The sequence below is a fragment of the Ylistrum balloti genome, unplaced genomic scaffold (assembly GCF_031769215.1).
Source record: "Ylistrum balloti isolate Yb309-2 unplaced genomic scaffold, AGI_CSIRO_Ybal_v1 Utg371274, whole genome shotgun sequence".
In the NCBI taxonomy this organism is placed as follows: Eukaryota; Metazoa; Mollusca; class Bivalvia; order Pectinida; family Pectinidae; genus Ylistrum; species Ylistrum balloti.
Genome location: NW_026782685.1, coordinates 173,140 through 193,044, shown reverse-complemented (window position 1 = coordinate 193,044; position 19,905 = coordinate 173,140). Strand labels below are relative to the sequence as shown.

Below are 19,905 nucleotides of genomic sequence, written 5' to 3'. Positions count from 1 at the left end.
TACTGATATCTCCTGACTGTAAGAATCCAGTGATATCTCCTGACTGTACCGATTAAGAATCCAGTGATATCTCCTAACTGTACTGAGTAAGAATCCAGTGATATCTCCTGGCTGTACTGAGTAAGAATCAAGTGATATCTCCTAACTGTACTGAGTAAGAATCCAGTGATATCTCCTAACTGTACTGAGTAAGAATCCAGTGATATCTCCTGACTGTACCGATTAAGAATCCAGTGATATCTCCTGACTGTACTGAGTAAGAATCCAGTGATATCTCCTGACTGTACCGATTAAGAATCCAGTGATATCTCCTGACTGTACTGAGTAAGAATCCAGTGATATCTCCTAACTGTGTACTGAGTAAGAATCAAGTGATATCTCCTAACTGTACTGAGTAAGAATCCAGTGATATCTCCTGACTGTACCGATTAAGAATCCAGTGATATCTCCTGTCTGTACTGAGTAAGAATCCAGTGATATCTCCTGACTGTATCGAGTAAGAATCCAGTGATATCTCCTGACTGTATCGAGTAAGAATCCAGTGATATCTCCTGACTGTATTGAGTAAGAATCAAGTGATATCTCCTGGCTGTACTGAGTAAGAATCAAGTGATATCTCCTGACTGTACTGAGTAAGAATCCAGTGATATCTCCTAACTGTACTGAGTAAGAATCCAGTGATATCTCCTGACTGTACTGAGTAAGAATCAAGTGATATCTCCTGGCTGTACTGAGTAAGAATCCAGTGATATCTCCTAACTGTACTGAGTAAGAATCCAGTGACATCTCCTAACTGTACTGAGTAAGAATCCAGTGATATCTCCTAACTGTACTGAGTAAGAATCCAGTGATATCTCCTAACTGTACTGAGTAAGAATCCAGTGATATCTCCTAACTGTACTGAGTAAGAATCCAGTGATATCTCCTGACTGTACTGAGTAAGAATCAAGTGATATCTCCTGACTGTACTGAGTAAGAATCCAGTGATATCTCCTAACTGTACTGAGTAAGAATCCAGTGATATCTTCTGACTGTACTGAGTAAGAATCCAGTGATATCTTCTGACTGTACCAAGTAAGAATCCAGTGATATCTCCCGACTGTACTGAGACAGAATCCACCCATTATATCCTATCTAACTGCTTGTGCCATGTGTAGAGGATTTAACATGAGTTCAAAAGCAGCTCCCTTGAGGTTAGCTCCCCTTAAATTAGCTTCCTGTAAGTCACAGCCGGAAAGGTCACAGTTCTACAAGACATACAACATAAATTAGTAACTCCTAATTCTACAAGACAGCAAAAACAGATGTTTAAAATGTCTTTATGTCATATGGCTGCAACACAATAAACTACACCAGGATATTTTTAAGATCAAAACATTAACATGCACAACTGATATATAAAAGGAATTCTGCAGTCCCTACTAACACTTATTGACAATGATTCTCCACATCTACATGACAGAAACGAAAATATCTTTTTACAATTAGTAGTTCAGATTAAATAGTTACCCTTTGTGTAATATGAGTAAATAAAATATTATCAGCTAAGATTAATTAGTTGATATTAATTGTGTAATTTAAGTAAATAAGATATTATCCTTACTTCAAGGTCAGCTCCTGCAAGCACAGCCCCACGAAGATCACAGTTCTGAAGGTTAGCATTTTTTAAAGTTGCTACTCGTAAGTTTACTCCAGCCAGCTGACTACCTTCTAAATTTACATTCTTCATCAATGCTCCTAGTAAAACAAAAAAAAAAAACACAGATATGTATCCATACAAATACTGAGTGTAACAGAGGTCATTATTTATTTCAATGCCTCTGCTAGGAATCGAACCCGGGACCCCTGGCTTAATAGTCTGACACTCAACCAATCAAGTTAAAGAGAAGATCTCTCTAGCCGAGAGGTATTTTGCAGCTAGTATTTTACCAGGGTTACATACTCCCCCTCCAGGAGATAACTTGTCCTCAAGTTTTCAGGAGTCACAGCAACGCTGGTGGGGCATGGCTAAGTACTATTCCCGGGTCCCTACATAGGCGCCAATGTAACAGAGGTCATTATCTATTCCAATGCCTGCGCTAGGAATCGAACCCAGGACCCCTGGCTTACTAGTCTGATGCTCAACCAATCGAGCTAAAGAGAAGTTCTCCCTAGCCAAGTGGTATATTGTGACTAGTACAGAATTATCTTATTAACTTTCTCATCTCAACAAGACATAAAATTGGCTGCCTATTAAACTGCTACTGTAATTTATCATGCTTATACATCAATAGTTTAGTATACAAATTAAGTATCATCCTTACTAGTGACACATGTGGTGATTAACTCTCCCTATTTATGCAATGAATATTGAGTAGAATAAAATGAAACCTATCAATTTCTTCACAGTTGAACACTTAAGTGTTTAAAAAGATAATTTTATTATAATCAACATATTTTTCAATGTCCCAAACAGCACTGTCCTTGCCAATCATTTTGTCTTGCTAGTTGCTATCACATTTATAAACACTTCGTTCTAATTTTACATGAAATTTAAAATGATAGTTTGTTTCATGTGGTGATGAGTGGAGATGAAGAAGTCCCAACACTGTTCGGGTGTTGAAGGTTTATTGAGATGTAGGCTATGGAGAGATGGAACACTCACGTGCCTTCAGGAACCGATACATACTGGCTAGAAAGGTGGTCATATTTATACTAGCCATGTTAATTAACTGATGAAGTACTAATACACATTAGCTAACAGGTAAACAAGGATTGAAATATACACGAGTTATTGACATGGTCTTGCACAAATAAAATCACATAAGATTCGGCTGTTTACAACAGTAAGGTTACACTGAACTTCCTACAAACTGCTTAGATAGACTTCAGGTAATGACTTATATAATCAGGGAACGAACTAATACATCAACATGTGTAGTAGATCAGCAACGACAGAATACCTCTGGCCACTGGTCAATACATAACTGTTCACAGTAGATGTCAGTAATAAAGTAACACAGGCAGGTACATTATGATGAAACATATCTGACTGAAGTCTAGCACAATTTTGAACTAGAACTGTCGCCTAGATGGCTGACCAATACCCCCTGCACACTGCAATGAGTCAATGGATAAGTTAAAGTGTTATTCTGAGAGTAATTGACATATTCTGCATGTGCCTGCATTTCTGGAAGTCAGAAGGGGTGGAATACATGTTGTTCATGATCAAGAGAGTCTTGCAATACTTACATCTTTATTGAAGTAATATTTTCCACTGAAGGGCCACAGAGACAAAAAAATGGTCACTATAATAAGTGGGTACTACATCAATCTCAAACTCATCTGGCAATCGGTTGATAATCAGAGGCCAGGATTGTGTTTCCGCGGTAACAGTTTGGGAAACGTCTAATATGTCCAATTATTGGCCTTACTGAATTACATCTTTTTACTAAGTTTGAATACAATCGGTCAAATAACTGAGGAGTTATGGACATTTATTAGAAAACTTGTTTATAGTGACAAGTTACCATGGCAACCAAAATTTTCAAAAAAAGAAAGGGGCATGCATATCTACACATGATCCTTAATATTCCTGTAAAGTTTCATCAAAATCAGTTCACAGGTTTAGGAGGAGTTAGCCGGACAAAATGTGTCTACTGACAGACGGACGGACGCCTAGACGCCTGGACAGACGGACAACCTGATTCCAGTATACCCCCCCAACTTCGTAGCGGGGGGTATAATAATTTAATCTTACATATTAACTTTTAATAGTTCAAATAGACTCGAATTGTATGCATTAATATATGCAGTAACTATTTATTATTTCAAAAATAAATTGTCCAATCCTTTTTGTGTCCGTTTTGAGTACCAGATACTCCCGACAATCAATGATGGTGTCCTCAAAGAAAAAAACCTTGAAAATCCTATAGCTATGTAATGTGAGCACCCCCAAATTTGGGCATTTATATTCTCAAAAAAAAACTGTGCACATTACGCAGGTGTTTACGGTAAATCAATATTATTATTATAATCATCCTTTTTATTTTGATTTTGTAGTTAGTAAATGTATAACAATAGGATTTGTCCTGTTCTCATATATCAGTTTTGAAAGATGACTGAGTAGTGCCAACACCATTTGCTTGTATTCACTTAGATCCAAGAATCTTTACCCTTTACAGAAACCTATTGGGGGGAAAAACCTTTTGAAACTTTAACCAAGAAACAGCTGGACCTTGTGAAGTTCATGATTGTTCCTGGACACTAATTGTAATTGGTTGAGGACAGACTGAGAAGCCTCAACCAATCCTGGACCAAGCAATTTCAAGCCTTGACCAATCCTGAACCAAGCAATTTCCAGCCTTGACCAATCCTGGACCAAGCAATTTCAAGCCTCGACTAATCCTGGACCAAGCAATTTCAAGCCTCGACCAATCCTGGACCAAGCAATTTCAAGCCTTGACCAATCCTGGACCAAGCAATTTCAAAATTTAAAGAAGAGAGTTCAGTGGAGGGCAGATTGAGAAGCCTTGACCAATCCTGGACCAAGCAATTTCAAAATTTAAAGAAGAGAGTTCAGTGGAGGGCAGATTGAGAAGCCTTGACCAATCCTGGACCAAGCTATTTCAAAATTGAAAGAAGAGAGTTCAGTGGAGGACAGACTGAGAAGCCTCGACCAATCCTGGACCAAGCAATTTCAAAATTTAAAGAAGACCTGGAACTTCATGACAACTCAGAGTCATTGGTTTCGACACCTAATACCTCATAGCATGAAGAAAGGGAGGTAATAAGAGACCAAAACATTACAACTACAATACAAGTCTGAGTCAATGGAGACAATTTATTGAAAGGAGTTAGCATCAGTAAGAGAAATACAGACAATACTGTATTATTATATGTATCAGTTGGTATGTAGATAGGTATCTCAGAAACATGAACAAGTAACATCGCATTCACTTTCATTTTAATTTTTATGTCATGTATTTGAGTCTGACGAAGAGGATCTTATAAAATCTTGTATCAGTTTATAAATTTAACTGATTACCGCTAGCCATCAAAGATAACATGGAAGATAAGATATAATTCAGGGTGAGACAGATTGTATAAAAATGCTATGAACTGCTTCCTACTTAGTGCTCTATAGATTTATCAGGCGTAAGGTGTTTTACATTTATATAGAAAATAATGAATTGTATTAAAACATTCAAAATTTATCTTATTCTTTGTTGTTTACATCTTCAATCTATCATATATGACCGACAACTCTAAATATACTTATGTGAAGGGAGGTAACCAAATATGTTGGACAGAGAACTGGAAAATGATAACCCTTAGAATGGCATGTCCTGCATATAATACACACCCCCTTGTTGACAAGACAAAAATGTGTGCACTATACACACATATTAACGGTACATGTATACGAGATCTTGTATGAATGCCCAGACCAGGATTTCATATTGTTTTTCATAGAATGCTACACCTCAATATTTTGTACTTCATTTGATAAAAAACTTTGATCTTTCATCCTACAGAAATATGCTAAAAGGCAAAACAAGTCTACAAATTGCTAAATTTAACAACCTACTCTGATGCTGTTTTGTTTGACAACTCTTTCCTAATCTATTAATTTTAAAACAAATATAGAAAAACTAAAAAAATTCAAAGAAAAATCTCATTGACTTAATTATTTATCCTCCCTACTGTTATAAAGGATGATTTAAACTTCACCTTTCAGCGTAGGTGTAAATACCTTTTTTCATATTGAGACATTTTTCTATTTTCATTTAAATCAATAATACAATATCATATACCTTCTAGATTGGCTCGGCTACCAGCAGGATCTTCAAAGTTACATCCCCTGAGAGAAGCTCCCTCCAGGTTAGCACATAACATCTTCACACCCAACAGATTTGCTGACTGAAAGTAATATTGCACAAAGGAAATAACCAATGTAAAATCAATGATAGGACCAGTCATTTTGTAAAAAAAAAAACAAACATGAGATCAAATACAATTATTATTATTACATTCTAAATGGCCCGTCAACACATAAAAGGTCATTAGGGCCATCATACTGTAAAACACACAGTGATCCAAAAGGAAATAACATTAAACAAACCAAAAGGTCACATACAAACACCTGATAATCACTGAAAACATTTTGTTTTTCCTATCAGGATGAATCAATTTTTTTATTGATTCGTAATACATTGTCATTTAAAAGAATCACCATCCTTTGTCCAAGGACGTTTTTGTTGTACAAAGAGTTTTGGATTCTTGTGAAATATCCAGGATTGATGTTTGATTACTACCTCTGGTATGAGCCTGTGAAAATACTGACAATTAGAGACATGACATGTCTGTTTTCTTACAGTCATTAATTAGTTTGAGAAGAGAGTTGATATTTCTACATCAATATAAACCATTCCAACTCAAGTAAATTACTTTCAAACTTAATGTTTTTTAGCCGTCCAGACATGTTGATCTTACTACTGTACTAGTGGAGCTTGTAGCTTGTACCAATTTCCATTATACAAACATAAACTTTTGATACTTAATCACCAAGCAATATTAAGCCTGTGAAAAAAATATCCATCGATGCATTTCTGCGTTCAGACGCGACGGAACGGGACAGACGGACATGGGCAACGCTATATGCCCCCGGCCATAAATGGCGGGGGCATAATGTTATATGCCCTTCGAGTTCTGAACCACTGTCAAGCTATACATACCATCAAAACTGTCAATTTTTACTAATAATTCTTACACAGTTATTTCCAAAGTAAACAACTTTATGTTCAAAAATGCAATTTTCCTATACCTACCATATCTTGGCGTTAAGAAGATTTTTACAATTTAAGCCAATTTGACTGTTTTTGGCCCCAACCCTCTAGATCCTGGCTTGGTGGAGACCATATAACTCATTATTGCAATTCATCTTTGGCCAGAGAATGTTAAGCACTGCAAAATTTCACTGAAACCACTTTGGACATTTTTTTGTACAATTTTAAATCTGTGTTAGCCCTGGTAATTAATAATGTTTTCACATAGGATTGTGGAAATAAAGTTCTGTTTAGGTGAAAAATGAATGTCCTGTCCAAATCACCCCTAAGCAAGAAGGTGATTTGGCCATTTCCACAGAGCTAAATTTAAATCTACTCACATCCAGCACTGTCTTGTTCAAGTCTGCCCTCTCAAAGTTACAGTAGGATAGGTTCGCACCAGCAAGGTTGGCATCTTTTAGGATAGCATATTTAAAATTAATGTATCGCAGATCTAACTTGGAGAGGTTGGCACCGGTGAAATTCATACCCTGTAATATACAGACAAGACGAATTAGACATGTTTTACTGTAGAATGGACTCTCTTTGTAATAACCACTTATTGCTTCATAGTCAAGTCCTAAACAGAAATATTACATAAGCAGAGACATTATGTAAACAAGAGGCCTACAGGGCCTGTATTGTTCACCTTGTTTAGTTCGCTGAAATAAAAAGCATTTAGAAGATTTGTATCTATTTCCCCTATAAGGCCCCATCCCTTTGCCCTATGGAGAAATGATGCACTGTTTACAGAACACAAACATGTCTCAGACCAAGCTAAGACAAATTCCAGGCATTCCTACAAAAGATGGATTATAAATAATTCACTCTAATACTCCTGCTGGACACTGTTCCTCCTATCCTAGGGTGCCCAGACCATTGTTTATACAAAACTGATTTCTTTTTATCTGAGGATGCTTCAGGCAAAATTTGGATAGAATCCAGCCATTCCTACAGAAAAAGGATTTTTAAAGAATTTGCTCTGTTTTCTCTATTTGGTCTCACCCTTCCCTTCCCAGGAGGTCAGGACCAAACATTTCTACAAACTTTATTCCCTTTCACCAATGAATGCTGCAGACCAAATTTTAACCAAATCTAATTATTTCTGAAAGAGGAGTAGAATTTTGAGGACTTTGCTCTATATCTCCCATGGGCTCCATTCCTCAGCCCCAACCCATCGTTTATATAAAACTGTTTCTCCTTCATCCAAGAATATTTCTGACCAAATTTTGTCAAAATCTGCTCTATCATCCATGACTAGTAGCAAGGAACATAACATTTACCAGAATATAATTTTACCAAGAATGCTACATTACATAGAAAATCTATTGAACTTAATTTTTTTATATAAACTGTAAAAGCAAACATAATACATACCTGTATCCAAAATTATAGTAAATGCTAAATACCTAATGCTTTAAAGCAATCAAAGTGAAATATCATTCACTGGATAAACCACTCTGTTTTCTATATACACTATTAATTTGGTCTATTTCTGTTATTGTAGGACGAATGATTATGTCATTCTTTCTATTCACTGTTCATGGCTTCACCAATCTATGTTGTTTTAACCCATATTGATGACGTACTAATCTCTAATTGATGTTCTGATAACGGATCATTTGAACCTGAAACATGTCAACAACTTGATGCACGAATGAATCGTGAAATGGGAAGGAGCTGTTTGTGTTGTCTTCACTCTCAACCTACATTATAATGTTTTAATTGACATACATATGTCTATGACCTTGCACGTCATGACATACCTGGTATATTACAAATCCAGAAGTAACACTACTGCATAGTACAACTACGTTTATCCTTGATCATAAAAGCATCATAAAAGGCTCAGTGTGAAATTTCCATATATTTCAGAAGTGATTTTGTTTGTACTGTACCTGACATCGGAGTTCCTTGTTGGTGGGAGTGGATAGGAGACGAAGCACCAACTCTCTCCGTGTGATCGGTGTTCGGTCATCTGGCACCTGATTTTTCTGAAGATTAACGAAAACATTACAGGGTTATATTGAATACACTGAATATCTTGTATTCAGATTGTAACGATACATGTAACATATCTGTTGATTTCTCCTTGCACAGATGTTTCTGTCAGATAATTTATATGTTTGAAGAAAAACCATCTCATTGAAAACTGATGTAAAAATGCATAAAACACATTTTCATAGATAACTGTCTTGTCCTGTGTGTTTTTCGCTGTAGAGATAACCCCTTCTAATTAACACTAGCTCCTAAGGATATAATTTGTCAAATAAAATTCAATTTACGCTGTAGTTTGTTATATGTAATATGTATACAGTTTGTATCAACCATTGATACATACTAAAGAAATAATAAATATATGTAGGAGTAAATAATTTTGTATTCATAAAGCAGGGAATATCTCACCTCAATGATTTCTTCAAGAGTATCCATCAGCGATGTTAAACCAAAGAAACGTGCCTCCTCCAGAACTCCTGTGACAGAAAAATGTGACTTTACCTCAATATCTATGTAGCTAGAAATGTTTCCAGAAATGAACGTTCTCACTCTTATGTAAACCAGAATAAGATCAGACATAGAACTTGATAATGTGCTACTATGAGGTAACTTTGAGGTAACTATGAACCAAATCTATCGAGATGTTCTCAAGATATGACACTCAATGGCAATGGCACGGACTGGTCTGGATAAGATATCCGCCCTTGCCTCTTACTTTAAAATGGCATGGGCACAGAAACCAGGGTAGGTGAGCAATGGTGATTTTAGACAAATATCAACAATTCTATAATCAGGCAGTATTCCAGGCAAATACTAATGGACATTGTTGTCAGATAACATTGAACGTCTACATGTAACACAATTTACTGCCACATCAACTTAGCTGATGTCATAAAACCCAAATTTTGGATATAAATGCCCTTAAGTATCAAATTCTAAGGACTTACGTGCCCTTGAATATCAAATTCTAAGAACTTATGTCCCCTTAAGTATCAAATTCTAAGGACTTATGTCACTTAAATATCAAATTCTAAGGAATTATGTGCCCATAAGTATAAAATTCTAAGGACTTATGTGCCCTTGAATATCAAATTCTAAGGACTTATGTGCTACACTATCAACCTAACTACCTTGTGGGTTGATGTCTTTATCAAGGACTAGCTGTCCGTGTCGGAGGTAGTTAAGTATAGGTTCAAAATATCGTGGACTGCGGTCAATCAGGTAGGCCCCACTCTCATCAACACTGCTGTGCCAGGTGACAGCTGTAAATAATAGTTAAATACTATTACTGATACACAAATACATACAAAACCAAGTCAAATTACGAATGTACATTTCCTTATAATCAATATTATCTTATCTTATCAGAAAACACTGTTACCCCTAATCTGGCTTTGATGAAAAATTACATAAGGTCTATCCTTTGTTGCTAGAATTGAAATATGGTGCTGGTATCAAATACAATCTGGTGTGCAAACTGTGTTTAATGAAAAGAGACAAAGAACCATGACATACTTTTTTCATCACCAAACATGCGTGCTAACATACTCGCAGAGTCTTGCTGTGTCAAAGTACTTCTGCAATGAAAGAAACAAGGTTTTAAAGGGAGACAACTCATACATGATTTATGTTATGTGTAACATAAAGGTAACATGCATCCTTTACTTCAATTATATGGGGAGATATTCATTAATTTTCAAGTTTGATGGCAGACCCCAAGGGACATAACCCTTTGTAATTCACTACATAATTACACTACTGACCCGATGTAACATTCCAGTACACCCAAATAAGTTTAACGCCATAACCTTACCGAGTTGTGGTGAAGATTTTTCCACCAACATTTAGTGTCACCCATTCTGAAGAATGGCAGGCAGAGGTTGTACCAGACATTTTCCTTTCATGGCCTTTGATAAATTTTTTGGTAACATCTACATGAGGCTCAGATCCTGATACTGAACCTGGTTCTAACAAATGTAAGAAAAACATTCATCAGGAAATAATTTTAATTTTAAAAATTAATACCTGACATAATTCTTCTATGTATATACTTGGAATGATCAAAAAAAAGATTATCAAAATGTTTTGCTTACAAAACTGAAATGTGACTGAACTTTCACAGAAGCAAATTCCCAATCTGATCTAGTATGGAAATTGTTATAATGGTAAATTATTACAGTTAAACATATGCTAAGTATAGGGCTATTAAAGCAACATTATTTATGTAAGTTTAATAAATCCCAAAGTTTTCTTTTGACAAAGAATTAATCAAAAAAGTCTTATTCCGATCACTCAGCCTTGATGAGATTCCAAGATATGAGCTCTTACTCTTGAACGGTTCTCCAGCAGATATATAATACACATCATCATCTCTGAAACAGAAATCATCAATAAATCAGCAAGGAAATCTCTATTCCTCCAATCAAAATCATCAATACATCAGCAAGGAAATCTCTATTCCTCCAATTAAAATCATCAATACATCAGCAAGGAAATCTCTATGCCTCCAATTAAAATCATCAATACATCAGCAAGGAAATCTCTATGCCTCCAATCAAAATCATCAATACATCAGCAAGGAAATCTCTATGCCTCCAATCAAAATCATCAATACATCAGCAAGGAAGTCTCTATACCTCAAATCAAAAGCAAAAGACATATTTACAAGGGACAGTATTCCCCCACATTTTGGAAATGCAATAGATCTCTAAGAAATCCTACAAAATTACAGTAGTATCATAATCTATTCCAAGAAATGTTCCAAACCTTGTCTTTTATCCTTTGAGTGAATTTACATTAAGTGAAAATTTACTTTATTACACAAAATGTTTGCAACATCCTGATGGTAATGCACTATCTCTGTAAACACCAACATTTTGTGACATTTGATAACAGATGATATGATTTTGTTTCTTTTTACCTGTTTGTACCTAATAACATTATATAAGGCAAAAAGGGCCCATATACACACTCAGTATTTTACCTGTTCTTACCTAATAACATTATATAAGGCACAAAGGGCCCATATACACACTCAGTATTTTACCTGTTTGTACCTAATAACATTATATAAGGCACAAAGGGCCCATATACACACTCAGTATTTTACCTGTTCTTACCTAATAACATTATATAAGGCACAAAGGGCTCAATATTTCTAAAAATCCAATTGAAACAAAATGTTTTCATCTAAACCACACAGAAATGCTTCTCTTTTTCAAGCTGAATTTGTCAAGGATGACATACTTACTCTTTAAATCTAATTACAAGGTCAAACTTTAAAAGATCAATTTACCTTATCAACAGAACATCATCTAAGGTTGCTCCCTGTGGGGTGTAGAGCACTTTGGCATCAGATCCAAGCTTTTTGTTGGCTTCAAATAGAATGTCCTGCAATGTTGCACTGTCAGTAACAGCAACGAGCTGAAAATACAAAAAACAATTACTTTATGTTCAGTCTATACTACATTTACTTGTATGGCATGTATAACGGTTTGCTGTCTATTATATGTAGGGTATGAAGACAATGAAAGGCAATACAATCAATTTGTAGTCTATTCAACAATAATGGAACCAGTCTCTGCCTCTAAGATGTTTTGTAGTGTCATCACACTGAAATGGACATGGTAGTATGTTATACTTATCTTATAATGTTTTATATTTTATTTGACTTGCACTTTCAACTGTTTGTCAGTGTCAGGGGAGAGAATTAATCCATCATCCAACACAATCGCCATTCTGGCACTTACAACACTCAACTCATTTGCTTAACGGGAAGATGTTGTTAAGAAACATCAAATTATTGTTTATTTTACAGCAAACTGATAAGTATAGAAGTTTTTCATTAACATATGTAATAAATCATTCTTGTTGCCTGGATGGTAGTAGTGTTAAATCTTCTTATGGGAGTAACCTGGAGACATCCATCATATCCTGAATACAGCACCCTCTGACTTCCCTATCCATTACCAGATGTACATATATAGATAAGATACTCTGTTCATTTTGCATCTCCATGGTGTACTCAATGCCAGATGTTTAGATATAATGTTGTCTACTACATACAAAACAATTTGTTCTACTTGTAAAGGCATAGTCTTAATTGTACATAAATATTTGTGTATTTGTGGTTTGTGCATCATCACACCTCCACATCTGCTATTTGTGACCCTTTTATCATCAGTAATCTTTTTGACAAACAATCGAAACAAAAAAATAACTGGAATGAATTAATGACTTCCGTTTTCTTAACCCATGGAAAGCTCCAAAATTCTTGTGGTACAGTTATAAGTATGATATCATAACATATATTCAATTCAAGGAGACTGGTTGAGCTTAACTTAAGGTGCGTGGATTCTAGCATGAAAGATACATGTACATTTTTCGTATAATCTATTCATGCATTAAATCTGCCAAATTTCCTTGATTATTTAACTTCAAAATTCTGCTTGCAGTCAAGATAATCCTTGGGACAGATTACACGCTATAGTACACTGTAATAGTATATATATAAAGTATACTCGTATGTACTAGCATACAGTATTATACGTCCCTGGTACTAGTACTGATTACAGTATAGCCAGTTACTGGTGGGCCGATTGTATTGTGCCAACAGCAACATTCGGATGTCTCAATACTTATGAATTATGATTTTTCACATCGTTCCACCAAAAGGAGAACGACAAGTATGAGTTTGAGTCTTGATGTAAACCTCAAACGTCTTTTGGGTCTAGTGCATGCTTCTATGTCTACTACAGTGATGCGCTGTTACACCCGTGCTACACGTTATGAAGCCTAATCAAAAATATGTTTACATTTTTTCTATGTAATAATCAACGCTCTAACTTCAATAAACAAACCTTTCCATCAGAAGCTGATCCGTTGCGGAAAACGGCAATTCTCTTCATAGTTGATTCAAATCATTCTGACTAATTTTTTTAGACCCGTATATAGAGTTCGATGCCTACATATTGTTCACTAGCAAATAATGAGATGAGACGGATGTGCAATCTACGCATGCGCATAATTTAAAAATGAAAGTAGCTCATATTTATTTAAGGAAAGAAGTAAGATATTCTATATTTAGATATTCATAAATAGATTTTATTAATAGGACAGTCACACCTTAGGCTATATAAAACCGAGAACGAGAATAAAACATGCTTCAGATTATAACTTATGAGCAGATGCAATGACTTGTACACATCAGTTATGACGGAAACCCATTACGCTAGGAAAAAAATACAAGTGTACGTCTTTTTCATACAATGAAACACTAACTAAGCAGACAAAAGATTGCCTTAAACACTCTTCGATGTAAAGAAGAGAACGCATAGTTAACAATAACTTTCTCTGGAAGTGTCGCAAATGAGGAGGAAGATGAAAATACATGCATAAATTACACTACGGGATCTAAAACACTTCAACTGGTGACCGCCTTTTATTCCGAAGGCCCAATAGTCTGAAGGCCCGTTAGTCCGATTTGTCTTAAAATATTTACATGATATTACATAATTTCTATCCAAATACTTGCACTGAATTGTTTCTTTTCTGCTCATTATTCGCGCCACTCATGCAAGTCGGAATCCATGAAACTTTTACCGTGCAGAATTTTCTCAGTTTTTATTTTCGCACCATCTTCGCCGCTCATGTAAGTCGAATTCCCCGTACTGTTCACCGTGTATGATTTCTTCTACATTTTTTTCGCACCATTTCTGTTAACATTCCCGTCGCTTGCAAATATAAGTTGCCTTTCACTTAACTGTTATAGTAAAAGAATAGGGCCATTTTTTCCTCGTGATTTTTTTTTGTGCGAAAACCTTTGACAAAGATTTCTGTTGTTATAACCAGAGACGTATATAACACATGTGTTATATACATCTCTGTTATAACTTAACTATTTTTTCTCCAACTTCGTTATTATTTCATTTACAGTTGAATAATAAACAAAAATACGTAACCATTTTCGGACTATCGGGCCTTCGGACTATTGGACCTTCGGACTAATATGTCTTCGGAATATAAGGGTGTCACCTTAAGAATCCCCAAAGATAAAAGTTTATAATGTATAGCAATAACCCCGACCATTGCAATACACGTGCACTTATATACCGAAATACATGTACGTTCAATGTATGTAACATTTAATTCAACCAGCCAACAACGAAATATATCCCCAAAGCATAAAAAACCCCACAAACCACAGCTGTATGTTTATCAGAGCTCGCCATCTCGGAAAGATATCGTCAATGAATCTCTCGTGGTTACAGCAATGTTTATGAAATGTTTCGGGAGGCATTACAGGTTAGTTTATCTCAAAGATTTTGTTGTTGGTAAACACCAACTTTACCAGTATTTAAAAATAGGATCCGGTATACTTGTCAGTAATGAAATTGGTTCGGATGATAATGTGTGTACGATAATGCTAATATCCTTTTTAGCTGGAAAATTATCCATATACAGAAAAACTTTCAATTTACAACAAGATCCAGTGGCATATTGAGGCAGAATGATTTAATAAAAACTTCCCCAAAACACATATAAAACATCCAAAACATCATTAAAATATTTGATAACAACCTCAATCCCCCAAATACTACTTCTAAGCACTCAAAGTCTGCTCAAAAACCACACATATCTCGGCTGCCATTTCACGATGATTATGGAGGGGAGATAACCCTTACAGCTTGTCGCTGTCGATTCAGGAAATACAGCCGTTTCCATTTCAGATGAGATTGGTGAACCGTAAAATTTGTTTTCACTTTATATGCTATATAAAATGATCAAATATGATAATATAATATAATAACGACAGTAGGGACAAGAGATTTGTCAAAATTTCAAGGCAATATCAACATTTATCAAGACATAAATATTACAAAAATTCACAAAAAAATCACATAAAAACAAATACGAAGTTATCAAGTTAAATTACGGACTTAAATATATACAAATCCGTGGTTAAATCGAGAGCGGTGGTGTAAATTTAGGTGGCTCGATAATCCCTTCGGCCGATGGACGCCGAAGGCCCTTTATAACGGACAAAAAAAAAGTCCCAAGTTGTTGTATGTAAGATGGTGATTAAAATATCAAAAATGTGTTTAATCAATCTCGGTTGTGTTGCAACGTAGACACTGAGTGTATACGCGGTCGCAATGAAAACAATTGCATGTCACACTCCGAGGAAAGTAGTCTCCCGGTACATCTCGACCATACTCTAAATGAGGAATTGTTTGATCAAAGATAAGAAATGTTGTTGTAAAAATGTTAAATGTATAGTTACAATAATAAGTAATTTGATAAAAATAAACACCAGTTAAATGGACAATATAATATAACTTTGAATATGGTCAAATAGTCCCCAGTACCGTCAACTCGCCCAAAGAAAAGTCGCCCCATAAAATTGAAAATTTCTACTTCCTGACTAGAGTTAATAAACGGCGCCAATCTTAAATAGGAAGGAAAGGTGAAATTGTAACTAAATAAAAAGTGCAATAAATGGAGCAAGTAAGTTTAGTTGAAAAAAATCCTTTTTTAGGTGGGTGATACTATACAGGGGCGTAGCAAGCCTAGCAGAAATATGTAAGCCCAGGTGAGGGGTCTGGGGAAACGGAATTTCATGATTTCAAAGATGTTTTGAATCGTTTTCTGAGACAGTTTTTTTCAACTTCAACCCCTGATATTTATTTTCAACCTTAGTTTTGTAATTTTGTCCGACATACTCTATGCACGGATTTTTTATGTGTAAGCCCGGGCTTTTTCTTCCTATGGAAGCTACGCCCTGCTATATTAGTTGCTTCAGCGGTAACTTGAGATGTACCGACTGCCAGGTATGTATGACAGAACCTGTATGTAGGAACAAGATCATCTCTAGTTTATTCCGAGTGGGTAGCAGGTTTGGAGTTGGTTGGTCCAGTGTCGTTCCATACTGAGGCGTTGCTGGTAATCACAACTCCTACAGTGGTCAGTGGGCACCACCTGCATGTCATTCCCCGAATGACTTGGTGTGTATGGAGACTACATCCATAGTTACCAAGAGCGTATCTTCAGGTAGATTGCTACATGGTGTCTTTTTAGATAGCCTATGGTATCTTTTAAGTAAGATAGTAGATCATTTGCATGAAGGCTTAAGTGGAAGTCAATGAACTTTGATATTTTTTCTGTGGGTTAACCAATCGAATTGATGATAGGTCTACCAGGGTTACCAGCCTTGTAATTTTTTGGGAGGAGGTAGAAATCCCCTGCCCCTGGGGAACCGAAGCATAAAAATTCTGCTGTTTCTGAATCTATGTCTCCTCTCTTAAGTACCCATTGATGGTATCATCGACCTTTTGAGCATGTTCTAACGTCTAATCATGACCGACTTTGCGATAAAGTGTCTCATTTGATAACTGGCAATTGGCCTCCTTATTGTAATCATCTCTGTTTATGACAATCACTGGGGAGTCTTTGTCAGCTTCTTTGATCGCAATATCGGTGTTATGTTAAGGCCTGCATGACCTTCTGTTCTCCTATCCCAAGGGGTTATCTCTTTGGGTATGAGTTTGGTGCGGTGTCCTAACCCTATATGTAATAGGTTCTGCAATTTCCCTTTATCTGTATTAATATTGTATTATGACTTATGTTGAAATAAGTGGGACATCATATCAAACTAGTAACGCATATTTTTTCTTTCATAAAAAGAATAACGAAAAAAAGTATACTGATGTTTTTGACAACGTCGGAGAGTTATACAGTTAAGTCTAATTGAAAAAAGATGACCAGAGATATTCAATTTACAACTTAATTAGCGTATGATAATCATCTAGGCAATAATTACAGGTGATTATATGCTCAGTGTTTCATTCTAAAATACGAACTTAATTTGATCGGTAAAAGTGAGGCGTGACGTAACCGTTAACGTTGCTGAACACAAACCTCCTATAACCTGTTCCATCGCGTGCCCGTCAATAGGCCAATTATTTTTATGTGTAGGTTATCCTTCTCCTCAACAGTCATCGATACCTGTAGATAGTGACGTTTTCTTCCATAACCTCCTGGAAAGTATGTATACATATCAGAACCAAGGCCCACTCTGTATAGAAGACGTTTTTAACGCTAGAATTGGGACGACAGCTGACTGCATAGAAGGTGTAGAAATTCGGAATTCTATAGATGATTGATACAATTACTATGTAGACCCTCACTCTCCAATAGATGATGGATACAGTTACTATGTAGACCCTCCCCCTCCTATAGATGATGGATACAATTACTATGTAGACCCTCCCCCTCCAATAGATGATGGATACAATTACTATGTAGGACCCTCACCCTCCTATAGATGATGGATACAATTACTATGTAGGACCCTCACCCTCCTATAGATGATGGATACAGTTACTATGTAGACCCTCCCCCTCCTATAGATGATGGATACAATTACTATGTAGACCCCCCTCCTATAGATGATGGATACAATTACTATGTAGACCCCCCCCCTCCTATAGATGATGGATACAGTTACTATGTAGACCCTCACCCTCCTATAGATGATGGATACAGTTACTATGTAGACCCTCCCCCTCCTATAGATGATGGATACAATTACTATGTAGCCCCCCCTCCTATAGATGATGGATACAGTAGACCCCCCTCCTATAGATGATGGATACAGTTACTATGTAGACCCTCCCCCTCCTATAGATGATGGATACAGTTACTATGTAGACCCTCCCCCTCCTATAGATGATGGATACAGTTACTATGTAGACCCTCCCCCTCCTATAGATGATGGATACACTTACTATGTAGAACCCTCTCCTTCTATAGTGCCTGGCGAATCTTCACCTCCGAGCATGTTGAACTCCTTACGCAACTGGTCAAACATGTGAAAAATCTCGTATAGTAATATGTAACACAAGATCAAAATGGTAAATTATTCTCTATATTGCAACCAACATCTTAAAGATAACCCATAATTTTATAAATCTGAACAGTTTGAAAAAGATTTGGCACATTACGATAAAACATTTCCCTAGTATACAGTAGGTCAACGTAGTCCAATAGAAAATGTTTTATTGTAAATGGTTCATCACATCCTTTGCACCGATGATTATCTTCGCTTTTCAACATATATGAATGTGTAAAGTAAATATTGTCAATCCGAAGACTGGCAAGGACAACTTTGTCTCGGTGGTTGTCAGCCAGATCTTTAGAATTGAGAAAGTTCCAAGTTCAATCGCCTCTTACGACAATGTACGGAAATAGAGACACTATTGTATACTTACCTGCTATGTATTGTCTTTACGTGTTTAATAAATTACTTGTATTGCCATCCAGAAGTTGCTGGGAGAAGGCTTAAATAGGCAATGTTTGATGCCCTATCCCTTTGCCCTTTTTTGAGCAATAAAATTTGTTGAATTGAAATGTAATGAGGATATCAGATACAATACATGTAAGCGGGGACACGGACAAATCTATTATAGACCGGGAGCAACGTATGCAATATACAGGTATATAGATAAACAGTATCGTTTATATCTCACATGGCAGAACCTACCACGATGCTCTCCTTCGAAAATGCTTCGTAACAAATAGTAAAGGCTAAAATCAGAGGAAACCTAAATAAAGACGGCCAAGGGCAACATTACATGTGGCAGCCATTTCATGGCATGGTGAAATAATAACGACGTGCCACTTTCTTTTGGTAAGATGATAGCTTTCTTCCGCACATCAACTATCAAGGGGAGAATATTCTTTATATCAAAACCATTTTTAGACATGGATAAATATAATAAGTAATTACAAAAGCAAACATAACTGTTACTTTACAACACCATCCTTCTCCCCATTTAAAATTACCACCACGTGTCAATATTTTGAATGAACAGCCATTACGGGGAAAATCGTATCCATGAAGAGTGCACTCGTCACATAAAGACTTAATTTGCACTGTTACTATATGTACTTTGTAATCTTATCTGTGTGTATTGTGTTCTGTAGTGTAAGAGACGTTCAAAAACCAAAATAAAAGACAAATTAATAAATAATGAATGTTATTCTAAGAGACACGAGTCAACCATCAAAATGTAACAGAAAAGCTGTATTTCGACGTATCCAT

At 36.0% G+C, this 19,905-nt stretch overlaps 1 protein-coding gene across 1 annotated transcript; it reads right to left on the bottom strand.

Moving 5' to 3' along the window:
- Positions 1–358: 358 nt before the first annotated feature.
- On the bottom strand, positions 359–13,754 carry LOC132561751 (BTB/POZ domain-containing protein KCTD9-like). The gene is made up of 12 exons (XM_060226452.1): positions 13,664–13,754; positions 12,100–12,227; positions 11,133–11,176; positions 10,618–10,771; positions 10,320–10,381; positions 9,935–10,066; positions 9,213–9,280; positions 8,705–8,800; positions 7,148–7,297; positions 5,796–5,901; positions 1,604–1,737; positions 359–1,247 (listed from the first exon to the last, which is right to left on the bottom strand). The coding sequence occupies exons 1-12, from the start codon at positions 13,709–13,711 to the stop codon at positions 1,131–1,133; spliced, it is 1,239 nt and encodes a 412-aa protein (XP_060082435.1). The 5' UTR covers positions 13,712–13,754; the 3' UTR covers positions 359–1,130.
- Between the last annotated feature and the right edge of the window lie 6,151 nt (positions 13,755–19,905).

Coding starts and splice junctions, on each gene's coding strand:
- LOC132561751 (XM_060226452.1), bottom strand. CDS start 13,711: ATGAAGAGAATTGCCGTTTTCCGCAACGGATCAGCTTCTGATGGAAAG. Junction 8,801..9,212: donor CTCTTGAAGAAATCATTGAG/GTGAGATATTCC, acceptor GTTAATCTTCAG/AAAAATCAGGTGCCAGATGA. Junction 7,298..8,704: donor ACAAGGAACTCCGATGTCAG/GTACAGTACAAA, acceptor TGTATATTACAG/GGTATGAATTTCACCGGTGC.